The sequence below is a fragment of the Callorhinus ursinus genome, unplaced genomic scaffold, assembly GCF_003265705.2.
Source record: "Callorhinus ursinus isolate GAN/ISIS: 27379988/994484 unplaced genomic scaffold, GSC_fseal_2.0 scaffold73, whole genome shotgun sequence".
Taxonomy (NCBI): domain Eukaryota; kingdom Metazoa; phylum Chordata; class Mammalia; order Carnivora; family Otariidae; genus Callorhinus; species Callorhinus ursinus.
In genome coordinates this window covers 5,514,419-5,538,278 of record NW_027397135.1, presented here as the reverse complement: position 1 = coordinate 5,538,278, position 23,860 = coordinate 5,514,419, and the positions used below count along the sequence as shown (strand labels likewise).

General features: G+C 42.8%; 1 protein-coding gene across 3 annotated transcripts in view; it reads right to left on the bottom strand.

Annotated features, from left to right (window-relative positions):
• The window catches only part of VOPP1 (VOPP1 WW domain binding protein), a 140,669-nt gene that overhangs the window by 81,463 nt on the left and 35,346 nt on the right, over positions 1–23,860 (bottom strand). For all 3 annotated transcript variants that reach the window (XM_073886910.1, XM_073886909.1, XM_025853150.2), the window contains exon 2: positions 11,304–11,362. In XM_073886910.1, the coding sequence (XP_073743011.1) occupies positions 11,304–11,362 (59 nt within the window). The remainder of the gene's footprint in view (positions 1–11,303; positions 11,363–23,860) is intronic.

Below are 23,860 nucleotides of genomic sequence, written 5' to 3'. Positions count from 1 at the left end.
CTCTCAACAAAGTGGGTTTAGAGGGAACATATCTCAACATAATAAAAGGCCATATATGAAAAATCCACAACTAACATCATACTCCGTGGTGAAAAACTGAGAGCTTTTCCTCTAAGATCAGGAAGAAGACAAGGATGTCCACTCTTACCACTTTTATTCAACATAGCACTGGAAATCCTAGCCACAGCAGTCAGACGGGAAAAAGAAATAAAAGGCATCCAAATCAATAAGGAATAAGTAAAGAAGTTATATGTAGATATATAGAAAACCCTAATGACTCCACCAAAAAAAAAAGAAAACTATTAGAAGTAATAAATTCAGTAAAGTTGAAGGATACAAAATTAAGAGCGATATGTTGCATTTCTATATGCTGATAATGAAGTAGCAGAAAGAGAGATGAAGAAAAAAATTTCATTTACAATTGCACCAAAAAGAATAAAATATCTAAGAATAAACTTAACCAAGGAAGTGAAAGACCTGTACTCTGAAAACTATAAAACACTGATGAAATAAATTAAAGACAACACACAAAAATGAAAAGTACCTATAATGCTCATGAATTACAAGAACTAATAGTGAATGTCTGTACTGCACGAAGCAATCTATAGAGTCAATGCAATCCCTATCAAAATACCAATAATATTTTTCACAGAACTAGAATATATAATCCTAAAATTTGTATGGAAACAAAAAAGACACAAAAGAGACACCAAAAAATGGCCAAAATAATCACCTTTGGGGGTTAGGATTCAACGTATGAATTTGGGGAGCGATGGGAGGACACAAACATTCAGACCACAGCAGGAGTCTAGAGATCTTCAGGGTAGAGAACCAGGGAAATATTTCTCCCTGCTCTGAGGACAAGAAAATGCCTCTACCTTACACCAAGAATCTTCCTTGATAAAGCCAACAGTAAGAACAGAGAAAGAAGAAAAATTCCTCCTTAGAATATCTGTCCCTAGACTAGACCAGACACCTTCTCTCCCAAGGCTGCTAAGCAAAGGCTATGCTCAGCTGGCTCCATCATGGCAGAACAGCAAGGGTTCAGTAAAGGGGCACGCAGAGCAATGCACAGTGAAGGGAGTGCCCTGCTCCCTACCGCCACCAGTCCTTTCCACTCTGCACACCCCTCAAGCTCCCAGTGCTGCGGGGAAGAGAGCGGGCCACATGGAGTCCAGCCGATGTGGCAGAGAGGCAGCTCTCCAAAAGGCTTAGGATCTGACAACAGAATAGGGAGGGGTGGTGCACACCAGCACTTCCTATTCCTCAGAGGTAGCCTTGTGTTTCAGAGCCCCTGGAACTGAATCCTTCATATACGGTCTTTTTCATATATGGATTTTTCATATATGGCCTTTATTATGTTGAGATATGTTCCCTCTAAACCCACTTTGTTGAGAGTTTTTATCATGAGCAAATCTTGATCAGTTCCAGGGGCTCTGAAACACAAGGCCAGGCAGGGAAGGCAGCCCAGCCTGGCCCGGCTCTGGCTCTGCAAAGCCTGTTTTCTGGGCTGTTGATCTGACATCGGCAAATAACACTCCATCCACTCACACCAGTCATTATTCACAACAGAGAAATGGACCCTGAGAGATACAATAAACCAGGGTAATGTGAGTGCTTTACAAGAAGCTTCAACACTCCAGTGGGAGACTCGGGGCTAGGGCCTGAAAATGGCCTGGTCAAAATCAACAGGAAGGGAAGAGCAGTACTGGAAGGAATGGCCTCTACCCGAGCTGCCCAGAGCTGGGCACATACTGCTGCCCAATAGGCCGTGGCCCGTGAACTCCTGGACGGCAGGTCCCGGCTCCCTCACCTTTACTTCCCATGGTCCCTCCCCTCACTCCCTCCTCCTTTGGTGGTGGTGTGGAAATAGCAGGTACTCAACAAATGTTAGCAGAATTAACGCATGACCCTGATGGTGTCTCCTTTCATTATCTGTCATGTATCCTATCTTCCTTTTGCATTTGACCAAAACACTCTCCATCCATATGTTCCATTCCATTCTCTTCTTTGAGCTAGGCATGGTGTGGACTCCCTTGAGTCTCGGTGGGGCTGACTTCCGAGAAATTTCCCCACATTCTCTCCTTCAGTGGTACTTAGATCTGGGCTAAAATAAGTGAGTAAACGGAACATCTAGAATTCAGATGCTCTGCATCCCTGTTCTAGCCGCGTGGCAGCCACAGATGTGACCAGTTATGCAAAAGGCCCCCGAAGAGGATACAGGCCCCGGTGAACGCCTTAACTTCTCCTGTTGCCGGTGATTTCATTGGTAAAACTAGGTAGGGATGGTTTTAAGGTTTCCTTAGTTTTCTAAGAAAATATAGATAAATCAAGGACCACCTTTGGGGTCAAACCTTTCCCACCTGCCAGCTCTGCAGAGGGCCACTAGGTTATCTCACTTCAAAATCACTGGTGTCTAGGTGAGAAGACACAACCCACTTCTAACCTACCCTCAATTTTCTGGAAAGAATTACTAGATTCATTTCTATTCATAAAGAACATGAAATATGCACACCTAAATCACAAGCTTTCTCTGGCTTGTTTAAAATCACATGAAAAAAGTCACTGTCCAAATTAACATCCATGTACCTGACTGTCGCAAAGCTTCAGCTCAGCACCTAGGACGATGCCTTAGGAACCTCAAAATGTGAAAGAGTGAGTGGTCACAGGCTCCTAGATCCATCCCACTCTCTGACTGTGTGACTCACATCTACTTCCTACTGTTGTGTCAATACTAAGACCTGAGGAAGAAAGATGATTCATTCCTTTGAAAGAAAATATTCGGTGGTTTTGTATTTGGCAAGACGGGTGGGCCCCTAATGAGCTAAAATCCAGCCCACATCTGCAGGCTTGTTTCTGCTACAATTCCTAAGCCTACTTGGTCATTCATCTTTTATTGCCTATGCTCTACATTATTTTGCACAGACAGCCGGAGGGTGTCACTGAATAAGCAGGATGAGACCTTGCAAGACTACTTAGCATAGGAAACTAGGACCCAGGAGGTTAGGAGATTTGCCCATGATCACACAGCGACCGAATGGCAGAGGAGGACTAGAGGAGGTCTTTACTTCCAGTCCCTAAAACATCTTTCATCACTAAAGACTGGCAGTGACTCGCTCTTGCCTTCTCCAAGGTTACGAACGTGCACTGAAAGCCTCCTGTGTCAGGCCCTGTGTTAGCACAGAGACATGAAAGTCAGCAAGACAGAACTCATGTCCTCAACAGACTCCCAGTCTAGGAAGGAGACAGTGAGTCTGATGATGGTTCGAACATGGTACCAAAGGACCAGAGAAGGATAGACGCCCCTCAGCTGAAACAGAGATAGAGGATGAGAGTCCACCATCAGAAGCTTTCTGGAGGAGATCATACATATAACAAGCTTCGAAAGGGCACTGCACAGAGTGAGCACTCAATCCGTGTCAGCTGTTGTCATTTTTAGTCTCTGAATTATAATTAATTCCCTTGATGTCGTGGAGGGCCCTGTCTCAGCTGCAGTCTGGGAAAACTCAGGGACACACTCTGCTCTGTCTTGATCTGAGGGAGACATGGAAACGTGGGTGGATCTTGGTGACCACTGCAGAGTGAGCCAGGGCCCTCCAATGTGAGGTTCCTCCACCACTGTCAACTTTGGAGAAGGCCCTGAGGTCCCTAGCCCCACACTTGGAAACTCACCCATCTACATGCCCATCATAGACTCGGCACTGGAACACTTTCCACTGGCTTCTGCTTCCCAAGCTGTCTCCCACCTCCGCCCTTGAAGATGCATGTCCATTCATGGATGGCGGTTCTGGGCAAGAGAGCTGCTGGGACCAGCCTCAGGCTGCAAATCTTAGCAGAAAGGATGACATTTCTTGTAGAGAGGGGAGACACTGCTCCTGATCTGTGAGCACCGCCCCCCCACCAACCTCCACCCAGGAAGGGGTCAGTTATGGCCATGGCGCTACCCACTCAGGCACGAAGTGCACCCTGTGCCAATCTCTGGATCCCGGAGCCAGGCTGGGAAGGGCCCTTCTGAGAATCACCACGGGCATGCCCCACGCCAAACTCATCCAGTCCTCCCGTCCCTCTGGGGCGGCAATCCTTGTATGTTAAGTCAGGGGTCCCACCTGGTCATCTATGGACACAGACCCCCAGCCCTCTCCAGGCCATAATGCAACTACGTATTAGTGACGATACACACATTATGAACACGCACAGCAGTATCTACCCTGACTGCAACTGAATACAGTAGTTATTACCACATCTCCTTTATAACAGGAGAATGAAGGCCCAGAGGCCAAGCGATCTGCCGAGCTGCTCAGTGGGTGAGGGCAGGTGAGCCCAGAACTACCTCTCCTGCATTGCCTGGCTGCCCTCTGCACACTCAGGAGCACTGGGTGCACTACCTGACACAGAAGAGCAGTTCCCAGGCACCTGACAAGGCACAAGGAACTCAGCACTGCCTGCAGCTACCTGGGCATATAAAGGGAGCTCCAGGATGCAAGGCTGCCTTCAGATAAACGCCACCTTTGACTGCAGTACTTTCTGGACGCTACACAAACAGAGAGCAAAGAGTGCTCCCTCAGATCTATGTGGCCCTGTGCCTGCCACTGCCCCAGGACGTGCTCCCCGGCAAGGTCCTTCTGTTATCTTCTCATCTCCTGCCTCCCGGGGCTCACATTGAGTTCTAAGCTATGTGGACAAAGAGGGTTGAATGCACAAGTCCTTGGTAGAAGACCAATTCAAGCAGAGGGAGAATGAAAGTGAAGGAACTCGATTTGGTGAGGCCACGTGACCAGCTATTTTTAATTCATACTGTTGCTAGGAGGAGACACAAGGAAGCTCTGAACCAAAGTACAAAGAAGGCACGTTTTAATTAAAGGCTTTTGAAAGGGCAGCCTGTAGATAAGAAGGAAAGGTAGTAGAATGAAGGGTGGGGGAAAGGAAAAAAAATTTGACACATGTGCTTTTCCTCTGTTTGGATTTTAAAGGGACTTTTTCTTCAAAAATAAGGAGAATATTTTGTTTGTACATATATGTGTGCAGGCTTCCAGGTCAACAGAGGTTAAAAAAAAAATGAAAAATAAAAAAATTGACTGAAGGGAGGGGACAGTGAGAGAAAGATAATTTAGCATAAAGAGATCTAAACAGGCGATGGTAATTTTGTACATCTAGGTAGCTACAGTGGAAGCCCAATTATCTTAAAAAATGAGCCCCTATTAGCTCAGTACCTTTAATGCTGAAATAAAATTCAGGAACATGCAGAAAAGCAGGAAAAGTAGGAGTACCATATGGGATTTCTGGTGAGACAAATGGAATTAGATTTCAAATATAAGAGTAAAATCTCTAAAACAAGTTTGCAAACTAGATGTTCTCTCCCTAGGGCATTCCAGGGTAAATTATAGGCCCAAAACAGAGGTATCATTTGGAATAGATTTTCTGCAGGGGAAAAAACCCTGTCACGGGGTGAGAGGACGCCATCTTGAGTCAACATATCTTCAAGAAATTATCTACCTTGAAGACTTCTCATATAAAAAGCACTTTACCCAGAAGAAATGAAAGGCAGAATATACCAGAAGTGTATTTTTCCAAGTGAGATCTGTTAACTCATGGGTTTTAAACTTAACGGTAAAGGTGCTTCAAAAATAACGGCTCCGTCACACGTTGTTATACTGCAGCTTCCAGGAGCATGAGTGCCTTCCCTACACCAGTGTCTCCCAGCAACAAACACACTGGCAGACACTCCACAAGTGTCTGGGGACAGAATGAATGAAGCGCAGCTGGCTCAGTCCCTCGAGATGCTGCACGCGACACATGTGTTGTGAGGCAGGCCTGGCTCTCCAGTGGAGAGACCGTATGGCACTAGCCTGGATGCTGCATGCTGACATCCAGGCTCCCAGTGAGGGTGAGCTCAAGCTGGATCCAAGTCACCTTTACCTGTACCACCACCTGTGCCAACCCCGTGAAAACCATGACAGAGTTGGCTTTGGGGAACAAGAGTTGCTCCCCGTGTCTTCCACAGACCTAAGTGCTTCTAGTCAGGGTTGTGATCTTTCTGGGCCTATCATCTGGCCTGCAGCAAATCCGTCCTCGAGCAGCATAAGCTTGGATGGAGTAGAATACATCTAAGCCACTTCTCCTCACTCCTCACTCATCCCCAGCTGGATGGAAAGCAGGGAGGAGAAGCTTCATGTGGAAATACCTCACAGGTGCAGCATAGTGGAAAGCTCAGCTTGTAGAACCAACCCCGTGTGCACACAGAGGAGAAGCAAACGGGCCGTGGGGGTGTATATGTCTGCGTACGATTTCAGTGCTGACCACACACAGGCCCCATGCTACACACCCTGGTCAACACTCACGTTCACATTTCATGAAGAAGCTAACTGAGAATCAGGTCCAAAGGCCAGGAAAGAATGGAGTGCAGTGGCTGTAATGTGTGGAACTAGATAAAGGCAGTGACCTCACCATGCTGTGAATATACTATAGGCCACTGAACTGTTCACTTGAAAATGCTAACTTTTGCTATGTGAATTTCACCTCAATTAAACAGAAAGTCATAGAGCAAATACTTGAACTCTGATCTTCGGGACCCTGGAGTGCTTAAAGTCTATGATTAAGGAAAAGGTGCCAGAGGGGCACCTGGGTGGCTCAGTCAGTGAAGCGTCTGCCTTCGGCTCAGGTCATGATCTCAGGGTCCTGGGATCGAGCCCTGCATTGGGCTCCCTGCTCAACGGGGAGCCTGCTTCTCCCACCCCCTGCTCATGCTCGTTCTCTGCTCTGTCTCTCTCAAATAAATAAATAAAATCTTTAAAAAGAAAAGGTGGCAGAACATGGGAAATAAAAACGGGGAGAACCAAGCAGGTAGGAAATCAACTGTGCAAACATGACAGTTAACACCCAATGCCACACACTGTGTCAGGCAGCAGGGTTAAGTAGATGTACAAGCCCATCCTGGAAGCACCCACAGGACATACAACACTGTGTGAGGACTATCCAAGATGCTACATCAGAGCCAAAATGAGGAAGGAGGAATGAATTCTGAAGGGAAGCTTTCCAGCCAGCAAAGAGCCCGCCAGCCAGAGAACTAGGAATGATGCAGGGCCGCCTGCAGAAGTCAGCGTGGGCCCTACCGTAGGGGCTGAAAAGAAAGGCACCCACTCAACATTCAGGGATGTCCGCTGGGTGCCAGGCACTATCTTAGGCACTGGGAATTCAAATATTCAAAAGTCATAGTCCGGTCCTCATGGGACTCACAATAAAGAAAGAAGATAAACCAGACAAATATCTTGGAAATCTACTGTTAAAGATGGCTAAAAATTTGGACTTTGTTCCAAATTAAGCAGGAAAGTGACATGAAAATTTCAGTAACTTAGAAAGAAGTGAGAATTTGATGAGAGAAAGGAATGAAAGAAGACCCATTAGAAAGCCATCTGTATATTCAATGCAATCCCTATCAAAACTCCAATGGCACTTTTCACAGAAATAGAAAAAACAATCCTAAAATTTGCAAGGAACAAGAGACCAGGAGTGGCCGAAGCAATCCTGAGAAAGAACAACACTGGATGTATCACACTTGCTGATTTCAAACCACTACTATAAAGACAGAGTAATGAAAACAGTATGGTACTGGCAGAAAAACAGACCCATTGACCAAAACGACAGAACAGAAAGCCCAGACACAAGCCCTCCCATTTACAGTCAATTAGTATTTCACAAGGGAGCCAAGATTCAGGGGAGAAAGAATGGTCCCTTCAACAAATGGTGCTGGGGAAACCGAAGAAATGCTTGCAGGACAATGAAACTGGATCTCCACCTCACACCAATCACAAAAATTAACTTGGAATGGATCCAGGACTCCCAACACCTGATAAACCAAAAATCCTAGAAATATAGGGAAGAAGCTCCTCAACTCCTGGCAATGATTTTTTTGGATCTGACACCAAAAGCACAAACAACAAACGCAAACATCAACAGAAAGGGCGACACTACATCAAACTAAAAAGCTACTCTAAGCAAAAGGAACAATCAACAAAATAAAGAGGCAACCTATGGAAGGGGAGAAAATATGTGTAAACCACTTATCAGATAAGGGGTTAATATCCAAAATACACAAGGAACTCATACAACTCAATAGGGGAAAATAACAATAATAATAATAATAATAATAATAATAATCTGATTAAAATGGGCAGAGGAACTGAATAGACAGTTTTCCAAAGAAGACAAACAAATGGCCAACAAGTACATGAAAAAGTGCTCAACATCACTCATCATCAGGGAAATGCAAATCAAACCACACAGAGGTATCACCTCATACATGTTAAAATGGCTATCACCAAAAAGGTTAAGAGATAACAAGCGTCAGTCAGGGTATGGAGACAGGGGAACCCGGAACCCCATGCACAGGTAGAGTTGTAAACTGGTATAGCCACTACGGAAAGCAGTATGCAGAGTCCTCAAAAAATTAAGAATAAAATTACAATATATGATCTAGCAATCCCACTCATAGCTAAACCTGCAAAGGAAATGAAAAGAGGATCTTGAAGAGAGATCTACACTCCCGTGTTCACTGAAGCATTATTCACAATAGCTATGATATTGAAGCAACCAAAATGTCCATCAACAGATGAACAGATAAAAAAGCTGTGATGTACACATAAAATGAAATATTAACCACCCACAAGAAAGACGGAAATTCTGCCCTTTGTAACAACATGGATGTACCGTGAGGGCATTATGGTAAGTGAAATAAGTCAGAAAACGACACTCTATGATCTCATTTATATGTGGAATTCAAAAAAGCCAAACTCAAGAGAGCAGAATGGTGGTTGCCAGAGCCTGGGGGTGGGGGAAATGAGATATGGGTCAAAGAGTAAAAATTTCCAGTTATCAGATGAGTAAGTTCTGGGGATTTTAGGCACAGTACGGTTGTTATAGTTAACAATACTGTATTATATACTTTAAAGTTGCTAAGAAGAGTCAATCTAAGTAGTCTCACCACAAAAAAAAAAAAAAAGGCGATTATGGGATATAATGGAGGCATTAGCTAAAGCTATGGTGGTGATCATTTTGCAATATATATCAAATCAACACGCTGTACACCTTAAATTTACACAAACTTATGCATCAGTTATATCTCGATAAAGCTGGATAAAACAAAGTGTATGCAATGGTTCACAAGAGCGTTTAACACAGGTGTGGATTCAGGTGAAGCAGTGGGAACGGAGAGAGCAGGGGTCAGGTCAGGAAGACCAGTGTGCATGCTTGGGGTTTTTAAGTGGCTGTGGGTTAAATGACATTGATTCATGTAAGGGGCACAGGACAATGCCTAGACTATAGTAAATGCTCAACGTTACTATTATTACTTTTTATATTAGCTTCAGCACTCAAATAAGAGCGTGACTTTACTTTCTAATTTCTAGAACCCGCCCTCACCAGTGGTAAAGAGATGTGAAAGGAAACCAAACCAGGAGACAAACCACACTCAAGACAAGAACAGGGCTTGTCTCTGTGCTGTCAATACAAAAACCTTTCCCAAATATGGAAGGAATAAGTAAATGAATAAAGGCAAAAACAAACACGCAAACACAAGAAGAGCAATGACCTCCAACTCCCAAACTCTAAAAGACCAGGAAATTGGAGCACCTGGGTGGCTCAGTGGGTTAGGTGACCAACTCTTGGTATTGGCTCAGGTCATGATCTCAGGGTCCTGAGACTAAGCCTGCCTCAGGCCTCACGCTCAGCAGGGAGTCCGCTTGGGATTCTCTCTCTCTCTCTTCCTCTGCTCACATGCTCACCTGCGTGCATGCTCTCACTCTCTCAAATAAATAAATAAATATTTTTAAAAACCACCAGGAAATGATTCATCAGCTGATCTACAAAGCAATTTGAGAAAGATTTGTTTTCAGGGGCACCTGGGTGGCTCAGCCATTAAGCGTCCGACTCAGGATTTTGGCTCAGGTCGTGAGATTGAGCCTCGTGTCAAGCTCTGTGCTGGGCGTGGAGGCCGCTTAGGATTCTGCCTCTCCCTCTCTCCTCCTCCCCCCCTCACCCCGTTGTGGCACACACTCTCTCTAAAAAACAACTAAAGTTTACTAAGGAATATACATTGTTCTAAGAACCAGAATATTTTATCTTCACGTTATCCCATAACCATGTTTCTTCAAGCTGACAACTCTGTAATTAAAGTCCTTATGCTGCTTTATTTTCCAAGTGGGTTTTGTCTTTTTGCAGCTGTGGAGGCCTTCTGCCAGGACTCCTCCAATGTGAGGCATCAAGGACCCCTGCTTGTCAGTATGTCCCCATTCACAGGCAGGCAACATTTCTCCTCCTATAGTGGTTTCTTTCAGATCAGAAATTCCACAAGAATGGCAGGTAATAAAAATGTACATCTTGGCCAATTAAGAAATAACATTCTTTGCTACTATTATGTATTTCCTGTCCAATCTCCTTATATGCTAAGATATACAGTGCTTCTGCTCTAATACAATTACATACATTACTGAAAGATCTCATGTTTTACAAAATTTACTACCAAAAAGAAGTTTCAGAAAAAAACTGGTTTGGGGCATTCCTCTCAAAACCTGTGGAGCTTCAAAACACACACACAAAAAAATAATAACTGGTAACCTGGAGAGTTAATCTGACCACCTAGGCAGGTGGCTGAGCATAGCCAGTGGCTAACTCAGCCAATATTATAAATAAATAAATAAATAAATAAATAAATAAATAAATAAATAAATAAATAAAATAAAAACAACAGGGGCAAAATACAATAATGCTTTAATTAGAGCAATACTGGCAGACACCCAGGCACAGGAAGAAGCATAACCTGCTCTGAGCCAAGAGCCATGAAAGGCTAACTGTCCCTGACTAGGGAGGGGGCCCAGGGCCAGGCAGCCTTTCTGATTACTGTCAACACACACATATGCACACACACACTCACAGCAACGGACCCTTTTCCTATCCAACTCAAGTTCAGAATTCTACTCCCCCTACACTCATTCCCTTTGCCTAGGAAAGTATGTATACACCAACACAACTCTGGCCCTTTTGACCAATTATGTATGAGTGGACATGTCTCCCAGGACAAAGCACCTGGTATTTCATGCTGTCCTCAGAGTAAGTGATCTGAGCCAACTAAAGTGTCCTTAGAGAGGTTGCCTGCACATTTGTGAGCACAGGCAGGTGAAACCAAGGATGATGGCCTCCACAAACTGAGTTTTCCCCCATCCTATAACCAGTCCTATAACCTATGAAAGAAATAATTCCCAGAGAAAGACGTGACCACAGAATCAAACCAACAGAAAAATGCAAATACTTACATATAATATGTTGGATAGAGTCCTTCAAAATACCAGCAATGTTTTTTGGCCTCTGTGCACTGAAAATAGAAGAAAAACTGTCAGTGGAAAGTCATCTGCATATTGTTAAGATCTGACAAAAAGACACAAGGACGGGTGAATTGATATACCTTGAAGTGTGGAAAACAGAGGGTTAGGGGAGACAAGAAATCAGAGGGAGATCCATCCCCACGACGACTTTTTTTTTTTTTTTAAAGATTTTATTTATTTATTTGAGAGAGAGAAAGCAAGAGAGAGCGCACAAGCAGGGAGAGGGGGAGAGGGAGAGGGAGAAGCAGACTCCCCGCTGAGCAGGGAGCCCCACACGGGGCTCGATCCCAGGACCCTGCGCTCATGACCTGAGCCGAAGGCAGACGCTTAACCGACTGAGCCGCCCAGGCGTCCCCATGATGACTTTTTAACTTCTTTAATTTTTTAAAAGGGAAGAAAACATGGGAAAACATCAATTTCCCTATAATTTTTCTAGGCTTTTATATCCCTAAAAATATGGGCATGACCAGTTCATTAAAAAGGTAAAGACAACCCATTTTCTTAAATTCATATGGTCCCATATTTCAAATATCTAAAATATGCTAAAAATAAAATATGACAAATATTTCCATTTTCCCCAACTGTCATTTTTGAAAAGTATTTCCCACAGTTTTAACATTTCTAGGTCTTTATATTTCAGAGTATTCCAAAAGCCATATTCAAATCACGGCTCTCCCAGCGGGGATGTACATGTGCAGGGCTTTGTAAATCAGGATTCACTTGCCAGCATCCAGGGCGCCCCCGCCCTCGTTCCCAGGAAGTAGAAATGGAGGAGGACCAGGAAAGATAACAGAGCCTCCCCAGTGCTTTCCAAGGTAGTCTGACACTGGACACGGAGGGCAGAGCAGGTGTACTGCGACCCTGGTGGACTGGACTACCTCACGCACCTCCAACAACCGAGAGTACGTGCACCAAGCGCTGAGTGAGAGCTCCAAGCAGAAACACTCTCGTGGACCTGCACAAGATTTTTCTAAATTTCTTCAGCTTGTGCTATCATTTTTTTCAATTCACAACTTCCCACATTCATGATCCAGTTCATTGGACCCTATGTATAAACAATAGCTTCAAAATATTATAGTGCAAAGCCACCAGCAGGAAAACAAGGAAAGGCATAACGAGAACTAAGCTTTCTTTAGGCAAGGCAGGGGCTAACTGCCTCACCCAACCCCCCAGCCCTGGGCATCCTTCCTCTGCCTTTTCTAGCCCTAGCAGATGGACAGCAATGCCCTCCTGCAACAGTCTTCCTGACAGTTAAAAGGAAGTTTCAGAAACAGACCCCAACTCTAAAGCAGAGTGTCAAGGGAAAGGTGAATGCAAATATTATGTGTTACACGGGCTAAATCAAATGGGTTATGAAAAGAGCGTGAAACACTGGGTTTTTTAAAATGTGCTTCAGGACACTCAGAAACACACTCAGGCAGCCTGAAGTGACCCAGTTTTATTAATGGAAAATGAGTTTAATTTAGACTACGTTAGTTCTGCCCAGTTCAAGAAATGAAGTTCAGACAACCAAAGAAATCAATTTATTTAGGCAAGGAAGAGCAATTTCAGGTCTCTGCCCTAAATTACAATTCATTTCACTAGCGTCCTCTATGATAAGCTGAGAAACCAGGTCGTTCTTCCAGGTAGCATGTTAAATGTTTCTTCTTTATTCTCCATCCCTACTGGAGATAGGCACACTTCTCTTTGAACTTGACACCTACCTCTCCCCAGACTGTCCTTTGACTACAGGATGGCAGAAAGAAAAGCCAATCAAGACAGAGGATCCTGCTCCCAGATCTGCCATGACCAGGCTGACCAACTCTGGGAAAGGCAGCGCTCCTTCACCTCAACACCCAGCTGCCTGCATGGTGGTGGTATGTGACATACACAGAGGCATCTCTCTCTAATACATAAAATCTTTAAAAAAAAAAAAAAAAGAAAATTTTATGGTCACGCTTCCTGAAACAGAAAACACCTTGAGAACTGAGCTACCTACCACTAAAACATAGTTTCATTTTATCGTTACTTGGAATTAGTTTAAGCTTTTGAAATTTGCAACTATCCAGGCAACTTCTCATCGTTTTTGGTAGCTGGACTTTTACAACGGCTTTCTTAGTAAGGAACGTTAACACTGTAATAACACACACACATATTATACTTCACTAAAGGTAAAATGGGGTATTATTCCATTTTACAGCTGGATAATAGGAAGAACACAGAGTCACATACTTCATTACTCAATTGAAAACATTGAATGAGGACTAAGAAGTCCTGGGAATTTTCATTGTTGAGCCTTTCCTTCGCTAAATGCTTGTTAACTGAACCCCAGGTGTCAAAATCAGCTTGCACACCAATCCAAGAGCCTGACAGTAAGACTGAAGATTAGGTTCCATAGGTTAGGAGGTGGAGAGGAAGATCCCTATTACAAACCACCCAGGGTTGAGAGCCAGGTTCTGCCAAGTGTAAGTCTACCGGCAAACCCTATAAATTCCAATCCCCAAATCTAGCATAAGCACTGGGATTCAGGGCAGAGCCAGAGAGCTGGAACTTCGGATATGTGGTCAAAATGGGAGTTTGCGAGGGATGCGTAAGGGGGAGGGGGGTTTCCAAAGCATTCCCAAACAGTGGTGGGCTCTCACGAGTGACCTAATGAGCAAGCAGAGGGGTGGATATGGGGAGAGGCAGAAGAAAGGCACTGTGCTAGGGTCCCCTGGAAAAACATCCAAGTCAAGAGGAATGGATGTATCCGTCCCACAGAAGAAAGATGAATCAAAACCTAGAGAGCTGGGTTCTCATGCTGAGAATTTACCAGCCATGGTGCCAGTCAGTCTGGACCTCAGCCTTCTTATTTTTAAAACAGGACAGACTCCCTTCTGTGCTGAATTTATAAGATGGCTTTATAAAGTAACCGAGATTGAATGCATCAAATGCCTGGCCAGATCAGGGTATAGTTCACTGAATCTCACACCCAGCCAACAATTCTATCTCTAAATGTGTGTCCTGAATCAAGCTTTCCTAATTCTCTGCAACAAATGACTTCCAAGACTCATTCTACTGTGATTACCTATCATCTAAAGAGAAGCAATGCTTCCAAACCTCTTGAGGACAAAGCTTCTATGTATCTAGTACCTTACATTTGCATGGAAAGTTTTCCAAAATCACCCTAAAATAAACAAGCCCCTCTCTAAAAAAAATTTAAGTATATAAACTAAGGGGAAAAAAAAAAACCTTTTCAGGGTCATGTCCACCCTAAAAGCAGGCCTACCCATTCTACCATAGTTACTGCTGTGATGCTATCATGGGTTCCTAAGGATTGGCCATCTACTGAAACAGAAGATATATTTTGTTAGGAAAGGTCAGGTCAGCTGCTCTCTGTTAGTGATGGGGCATCCTCAACAGCCAGGGTGCTCTAGGGTTCTGGGTAAACAGTACACTCTCAAAGCACTCATAACGTAATACTCCTTCCATGTGTACAATGAAAGTAATAATAAGCATAACCATCTATTTCTCAAGGAGATCGTAAAGAATAGCAACAATTTATAAACTATTAACAAAGTAGAATATGCAGGATTGTGAGAACCACGTCGTGTAAGGAGCCATTCAATTGAGGGTAATCTAAGAGTTAGCCTGGAAAGGCTTGTAAGACATCTGCAGTCAGGGAAGAATCCCAGTGATCTATTATTCAAGCACTAGGATATTTATAAAAGTAGTTGAGCTCTCCTAAATATAGTCATCCATATTGAGCCAGGATCTAAGTAAGCCCAAGGAACAAATCCTTGCTAATCCCCAACAGTAATATAAATTATTCTATGCCCATCTGTGCTGAATACAGGAGGCCCCAGACACCACCGTTTAAAAAAAGGGCACACCCTTCTCCTGATCCAAGGTAAAAGAAAGGTTGCACCACAGTAATAAACGGGTGACTCTGAGAGAACTGAAGCTGTCTGTGACTTGGGGACACACCCGAGTGGAGAGTTAAGGGACGAAAGGATTCAAAACACTATGGATTTTATCGGAATTCCACCCTCTCTCCTTCTGTTCAAAGGGTGGTGGAGCAGGATCTTTAAATGAGTAGCAAACTGGTAACCTAGTGCTTCACTAACAGAACGAATCCCACTGACACCTGGAAAGCAAGGATTCTTTTTTTTTTTTTTTTTTTTTTTTAACTTACTTCACTAGTATGTCCTGGGCAAATAAGTTCACAACTTGCTTCAAAATGGAGGGAAGGCCCTGGGAGGACCAATTTGATGACTCTCTTTGTCAAAGGGGAAAGATGCCCTGCTGCGCCTCAGTGTTGCCTTCTCACTCATCAAAGGCTGAACTTCAGACACACGCCCCAGGATCTAGGCTGCAGCCAGTTCCAGCCCAATTAGAGTGGGCACTGACACTCAGCACAGACTCTGAACAAAGGGAGCCTCCTGGATGCTGGCAGCATTGGTGCTCAGGACCAGGGACAGAGGCAGAGGGCGGGGAGAGTCCTTGTTGAAGTGAGAGCAAAAATTTATGGAGGCAGTAACAGGTAATTTTTAGTAACACATAATGTATTATTTGTTTCAGGAGTACAAGTCTGTGATTCATCAGCCTTACACAATTCACAGCACTCACCATAGCACATACCCTCCCCAATGTCCATCACCCAGGTAATTATAGCAAAGTCTCTGAATTTCAAATAATATATAGGAGTGAACATGCTGGACTAAAACAGGAGTAAAAATTCCTGTATTGGAATTTTAATCAACTCCCTAAGTGCTAATTACTTAATCCTTTGGCGTATGGACATTTTCTTTTTCAGAACATCTCATCTCCAAGGAACGTTGATTTTTTTAGAAATAAGAGTATGAGGCTTCTCACAAGCATCATTTATTAAAGGAAAGAAAGATGAGAAACTCTTTAAACAACAGAAATAAAAGATCCTCTACTGTCTTACAGAAGAAATCAATCAGCCATTCCTATATTGCCAGCAAATAATCATTAGAGATGTAGCACTGTCTAAAGATTCTAGGGGCACGTAGACAAGACACAAATCAGGCCCAGCTGCATATCCCTGGGAAAATTCTGCGGACTCTCATAACTTATTCTGAAGACAGTCTCCTTATTAGCTTTATCTGCTCAAAGGAAGAATGGTAGGGGAGCTTCATCAAGGTCCTTAATGCAAGTAGGAAAAAAATCCTCATCTCCAGGAAATGAAAATTAATCAATAACCAAAATTAAAAGGCAGACAATAGAAGAAACTATCCAAATATAATAAAGTTAATATCTTTAAGCAATAAAGAGCTTATATAATTCAATAAGAAAAAGATAAATATCCCAATAGGAAAAAAATAAAAGTAACAGATATAACAATTCTTCAGAGAAGAAACACAAAAGGTCGATAAAGCTATTTAATAGATAAAATCCACTAGTAATAAAATAAATGTAAATTATAATGGTACGGTTTTCACTACCAAATTGTTAAAAAGAAAAAACAACCTAGTATCAACTGTTGATGAGGGCATGAGGGAAAAGACATATCACATAATAGTGTTGGAAATATTGTCTCAGGAAGACAATTTTTCAGTACATATCAAAAAACCTTGAAATGCGCTACCCAAAGTAACCTACACATTCAATGCAATCCCTATCAAAATACCATCAACATTTTTCACAGGGCTGGAACAAACAATCCTAAAATTTGCATGGAACCAGAAAAGACCCCTAATAGCCAGAGGAATGTTGAAAAAGAAAACCAAAGCTGGGGGCATCATAATTCCTGACTCCAAGCTAAATTACAAAGCTGCAATCATCAAGACAGCAGGGTACTGGCACAAAAACAGACACATAGATCAATGGAACAGAACAGAGAGCCCAGATATGGACCCTCAACTCTATGGTCAACTAATCTTTGACAAAGCAGGAAAGAATATCCAATAGAAAAAAGTCTCTTCAATAAATGGTGCTGGGAAAATTGGACAGCTACATACAGAAGAATAAACCTCGACCATTCTCTTACACCATACACAAAGATAAACTCTAAAAATGGATGAAAGACCTAAATGGGAGACAGGAATCCATCAAAATCCTAGAGGAGAACCTATGCAGTAACCTCTTCGACATCAGCCACAGCAACTTCTTTCAAGACACATCTCCAAAGGCAAGAGAAACAAAAGCGAAAATGAACTTTTGGGATTTCATCAAGATAAAAAGCTTCTGCACAGCAAAGAAAACAGTCAACAAAACATAGAGGCAACCCACAGAATGGGAGAAGATATTTGCAAATGACACTACAGATAAAGAGCTGATATCCAAGATCTATAAAGAACTCAAACTCAACACCCAAAAAACAAATGGGCACAAGACATGAACAGATATTTCTCCAAAGACATACAAATGGCCAAAAGACACATGAAAAAATGTTCCACATCACTTGTCATCAGAGACATATAAATCAAAACCACAATGAGATACCACCTCACACCAATTAGAATGGCTAAAATTAACAAATCAGGAAACAACAAATGTTGATGAGGATGAGGAGAAAGGGGAACCTCTTACACTGTTGGTGGGAATGCAAGCTGGTACACCACTCTGGAAACCAGTATGGAGTTTCCTCGAGACATTAAAAATAGAGCTACCCTATGACCCAGCAATTGCACTACTGGGTATTTACCCCAAAGATACAGATGTAGTGAAAAGAAGGGGCACCTGCACCCCAATGTTCATAGCAGCAATGTCCACAATAGCCAAACTGTGGAAGGAGCCGAGATGTCTTTCAACAGATGTATGGATAAAGAAGGTGTGGTCCATATATACAATGGAATACTACACAGCGTTCAGAAAGGATGAATACCTGCCATTTACATCGACCGGCATGGAACTGGAGGGTATTATGCTAAGTGAAATAAGTCAATCATAGAAAGACAATGATCATATGGTTTCACTCATATGTGGAACATAAGAAACAGCACAGAGGACCATACGGGAAGGGAGGGAAAACTGAATGGAAGAAATCAGAGAGGGAGAGAAACCATGAGAGACTCTGGACTCTGGCAAACAAACTGAGGGTTGCAGAAGGGACGGGGGTGAGGGGATGGGGTAACTGGGTGATGGGCATTAAGGAGGGCACATGATGTGATGAGCACTCGGTATAATACGCAACTGATGAATCACTGAACACTACATCTGAAACTAATGATGTACTATATGTATTAAGTTTTAATGCACCTACTTAAGGTTTGGTTAACAAAATCATAATACATCCAAAAGATGTATCAGTAGGCATATACCAAATTCTAGAAAAATATACAATTGTATGGAAGCACTTTGCTAAGAAAAATAAAGCCAATAAAATAGCATAACTGGGATAGCATATAATTGTTATACATCACAGGAGAGAGGAAATAATATATAAAGATATATGCCAAAGTAATGACAATAAGTTACGTTTTTGGTGGCATTAGAGAGGATTTTTTTCATTATTCATTTTGGTAATCAAATTTCTAAGTTTTCTCTATGTAATTTCTGTATGGAACATTTTGTTTCTAAATTTCTGTTAAATTTTACTTTAAAAAGCAGATCACTGGGGCACCTGGGTGGTTCAGTCAGTTGAGTGTCTGTCTTTGGCTCAGGTCAGGATCGTAGGGTCCCGGGATCGAGCCCTTCATCGGGCTCCCTGCTTGGTGGGGAGCCTGCTTCTCCCTTTCCTCCCTGCTCATACTCTCTCTCAAATAAATAAAATCATAAATAAAATCATAAATAAATAAATAAACAAACAAACAAACAAATAAATGAATAGATAGATAGCAGATCACTTACAGCCTAATAAAGAAGTGGAAAGTGGGCATAAAGAGACATTTAAAATGAGGAAATATAATTGGTTAACAAAAGTGAACATTATTCTACTACAAATTAAATAAAAAGTAACAGTTGAACAAAGTTCGTGAAAAATAATATACAAAGCTAGAAAGGGTGTATTGAAACAAATACTCATACAGTCAGCAATTAAAACTGTATTTATAAAAAGTTTAACATCATGAAAAATGTTCATCTTATGCAGTCATTTTAAAAACACATTATATACATTTAATTTTAACAATGTAAAAAAATATGTATTTTTTTAGGAAAAATGGGACAGTACAAGTCTAAATTTATAGTGTTATTTTGGGACAGTGTGCTTTCTTTTGGGTTACTTTGCAAAAATCTCTTTACCTGAGCCTTAAATTCTTCTAACAATATTCAGAAGCTGTTGTGGCATGATGCAAAGGGCACGTGAGTCCTAAATTAGTTTAAAAGACGGGATCCACTGAAAGACTCAAGACCCTTAGGCACACAGGCATTCCTAGTCATGCCATTTGAACACAAGAGTTCTGAAAAACATGTTATTTTTTTAAAACAGTTATCAACATAAAGTATAATTTATGAGACAGTCACGGGATCCAAGTTCTAGCTCAACATGAGGTTCAATGTATATACCATTATGTCGGAAAACTTACACTCCTATGTTTCTCCAATACTCTCCATGACTCACAACACTTCTGACACCAGATGTGTGGGGGCTTTCCCCGCACCACCAAGCAACTCCGCGACACCAGCTGGGTGTCCTACAATTTAACTCAGTTCTGACACTGTGTAGCAGGAGACAGCATTAGATCACACAGGTCAAGGGTTCAGTCCCACAAGAGTGCCCCTTCCCACCTTCCCCCTTGTCCCTTGGACTTCTGGTCTACTGGCTATAGATCAGAGGTTCCCACAACCCCCTCCTTAGGTTCCATTAGTTTGCTAATATGGCCCACAGAACATTTTACTCACTAGATCGCTGGTTTATTATAAAAAGATATAACTCAGGAACAGCCAGAAGGAAAAGATGCACAGGGCAAGATAAAAGGAAGGGGTGTGAAGCTTCCATGCCCTCTCTGAACACACCACTCTCCCCAAATCTCTATGTGTTCACCAACCCAGAAGTTCTTTGAACCCAGTCCTTTTGGATTTTTATGGAGTCTTCGTCACGTAGGCATTAGTGATTAAACCAACAACCACTGGTAATCATTCAACCACCAGCCCCTTTCCCCTCCTGGGGAATCAGGGGAAGGCCTGAAAATTCCAGCATATGGTTGGTTCTCCAGTCAACCAGCCTCCCCATCCTTAGATGCTTTCCAAAACTCAAGTCATTAATATAACAACAGATGCCTTTACTGGAATGAAAACCAAATACGTATTTCTTAGCATAAATCACGGTATCATAACCATAAACGTCACCCACCCATTTTCAATGCACAGTTTGGCGAGTTTTTAGAAATTTATATACTTTGTACATTCAACACCACAATCCAGTTTTAGAGCATTTCCATCACCCCAAAATGTTCTCTTTTCCTTCTGTAGTCGATTCTAGCTCCTATCCCAGCCCCAGGCCACACTGATCAGTCCTTTAGCTTTGTCTTCCCTTTTCCACAAGGTGCAATTACATGAAATCATAAACTTATAGCCTTTTATGTCTAGATTCTGTCCATCTAGTTGTTAACTAGATCAGCAGTGCACTCACTGCTAGTGCTGAATACTATTCCATTGAATGAATGCACCACATTTTGTTTATCCATTCATCTGAGTTGTTTCTTTGTTTGGGCTATTGTGAACAAGGTGCTATGAATATTTGCATGCAGATACATCTTTATTTCTTGGACACATACCCAGGAGTGGACCTGCCAGGCCATCTGGTGACTCAATGTTTAGCTTCTTGAGGAATCTCCACACTGTCTTCCTTAGCAGCTAAACTATCTTCCATTCCCACCTGCAGTGTGTCAGGGCTCCAGTTCCTCCACAGCCTCACCAACAGTTGCTATTACCTGGCTTTTTTATCTCAACCATCTGATACTCTACTGGTATCCTGTTGTGGTTTTAGCTGGCATTTCCCTAAGGACTAATGAGGTAGAGCATCTTTTCACTCTATCTCCGTTTATGCAATGCCTACTCTCCTCCGGGTACTCTTCGTATGGAATCTCACCGAACAGCCTAACAACCCTGAGAGTTAGGCGGTGTGTGTACTTACAAGCGCGTAAATGAAGGTCTCAGATAGGTGACTTCACCTGGCAAGGTGACACAGGAAATGAGCAGAAAGTTGGGGTCTGGATAAGGTCTGCAGGTTTCTAACGTCTGTGCATTTTTTTCTGGTGAGGTACAGATGTGTCACAATAATTCATAATCCCAGTCTTAGTTATGTCTGTCAAATCTCTCTCAGGGAGCCGGAATGAGATTTATCTCAGGCATTATTTCATTGCCTAGAAGAAAACTAAAATGACGACTGAAACCACATGAAAGACCCCACTTCCAGGGCACCTGGGTGGCTCAGTCAGTTAAGTGGCTGCCTTCGGCTCAGGTCATGATCCCGGGGTCCTGGGATCGAGCCCCACGTCCGGCTCCCTGCTCAGCGGGGAGCCTGCTTCTCCCCCTCCCTCTGCCTGCCGCTCTGCCTACTTGTGCTCTCTCTCTCTCTCTCTCTCTGTCAAATAAATAAAATCTTTAAAAAGAAAGACCCCACTTCCATCCTCCCCAAAATAAACTTTCCGAGTCATTAGAAATTAGACCTTAGAACACCCCTCAAGTCTCAGCACTATCACTGACTGCATCTCCAAGAGCAAAATAAAAGACACGAGCACTTAGCAGTGTGGCCAAGACTTGGCCAACCCGCCACAAACCACCACAAACCCAAGGAGCCCAAAGCCTGTCCAGGGGCCAAACCAACCACCTTCACGCTCAGGAAGTGTTCTTAGCTGCTAAAAAGACACAGAGGTGCTACTTGCTAGCACAGCACAAAGGGAATACACAAGCTGCAGCCAAAAAAGTTTATGTGACAAATTTTCCAAATGCCACGAAACATCATTCATTCAAAAAACTGATGACTGGGAGATTTAATTAGAATGGTCTGAAAGCAGTGATAACAGATGGAAATAGTAGAGCTACTGTTATTTGCTGGCAACAAATGAATATAATCAACCTTAGTCACGGACCCAATTCTAAAAAAACATGGAGCAGAGATGAAGCCTTTGGATACTCTCCCTCAGGGCCTAACCCAGGAAGGGCCCCCCTTTCAACGTGACTGCAGAGGGCAAGAGCTAAGTCATGAGAAGGTCAACAGCTTGGCTCGGCAACCACCTGATCTATAACGTGGGCACCCTGCTTGGATGCCATGTATCACAGGAAGTGACTGAGCATAGTAAAGTCAGTCGTTTCCAACCATCACACACTGCCCCCCAAATGGATAACACACATACGCTTAAAAAGGCCACTCTTCTCCAGTTGGGCCTAAATCTTTTTCAGCAGATCCAAAACTTAACCACCAGACTAATGAGAAAATATCAACTTCTTATCTTTTGTTGATAGAAATGCCTACAAAGGTTAATAAGCACAGCAGCTTCAAGGGCAAAATGCCAAAAAGTAAATAAGGGCTTCCTAACTTAAGCTGTGTACTAGCCTCCCTATGTGACTTACACTTTAGATGGAAAGTATGTTGGATTCTCTGATAGCATATAAAGTGCTCAAAGTCTGGATTCTAACTGTAAGGAGCACAAGAGCCTAAAAAGAGCTGAGATTTGGCTAAGCTCAACGAGAGGCTGAACGACCATGGGGTCACCCACATTTAAAAGGCAGTCCAACTTATGCCTCATCTCATGCCAAGCACCGCCAGTCCATTCTTTGTCCCCAGAAAGTCCCACACCGTTGTTCCCTGGGTCTTCAAGTTACCAGGGCAGCCCCACATTAACCCCCCAGCACCCACTGCAATTTCACCGAACAGCTACTCACCCTTCAGGTCTCAGCTGCAATATGAATTTCTTCCTAAGTCTGAATGTAAAAGCGGAACTCTGCAGACCACCCCCAATACAGTCTGACCCTACCATTTATACATTCTGGACTTCTCCTTTGTAATTACATAGAATTTAGTAACTGGGTGTTAACTGGGGCTCACCACCCCTTATTCTCCTAAACACAAAGGCAGGCACATATCAGCGTAACTCATGTTTGGTTCCCCAATGCTACTACACTGCTTTGCATGTACAGGGTACTTAATACGTGTGTTCAGAGGACGAAAGGCAATACGCCCCCAACACAGTCCCCGGGTATGTGCTCTGACGGACCTGCCTTAGGCACCTCTAACCTGCAGCTACACTCAATTCATGTGTTGAGCATTTTTACCTCACCCTCTTGATGCTCTGTTTTTGGGTACGTGTAACCCTCCCAGAATTTTCCTCCTTACCTTTTCTCCTGTTGAGTATGTGGGATGGGGGTGGGGGATGAATGAAAATAGGAAGGAGAACGGCAGAATTCTGGTCTGCAAGGTAAACAATTCTTTGTTTTAACTGTTGCAGAGAGCAATGGCATTCCATCCAAAACACCACATTTCTGGAAGAATATCAGCAAATTTTTCATCGCTCTGTCTCCTAACTCTGCCAACTATCATTTCTAATAGCTGTCACTGTGTCCTGTTTTTTTATTTTTTTTAATTTTTATTTTTAAAGACTTTATTTATTTATTTGACAGAG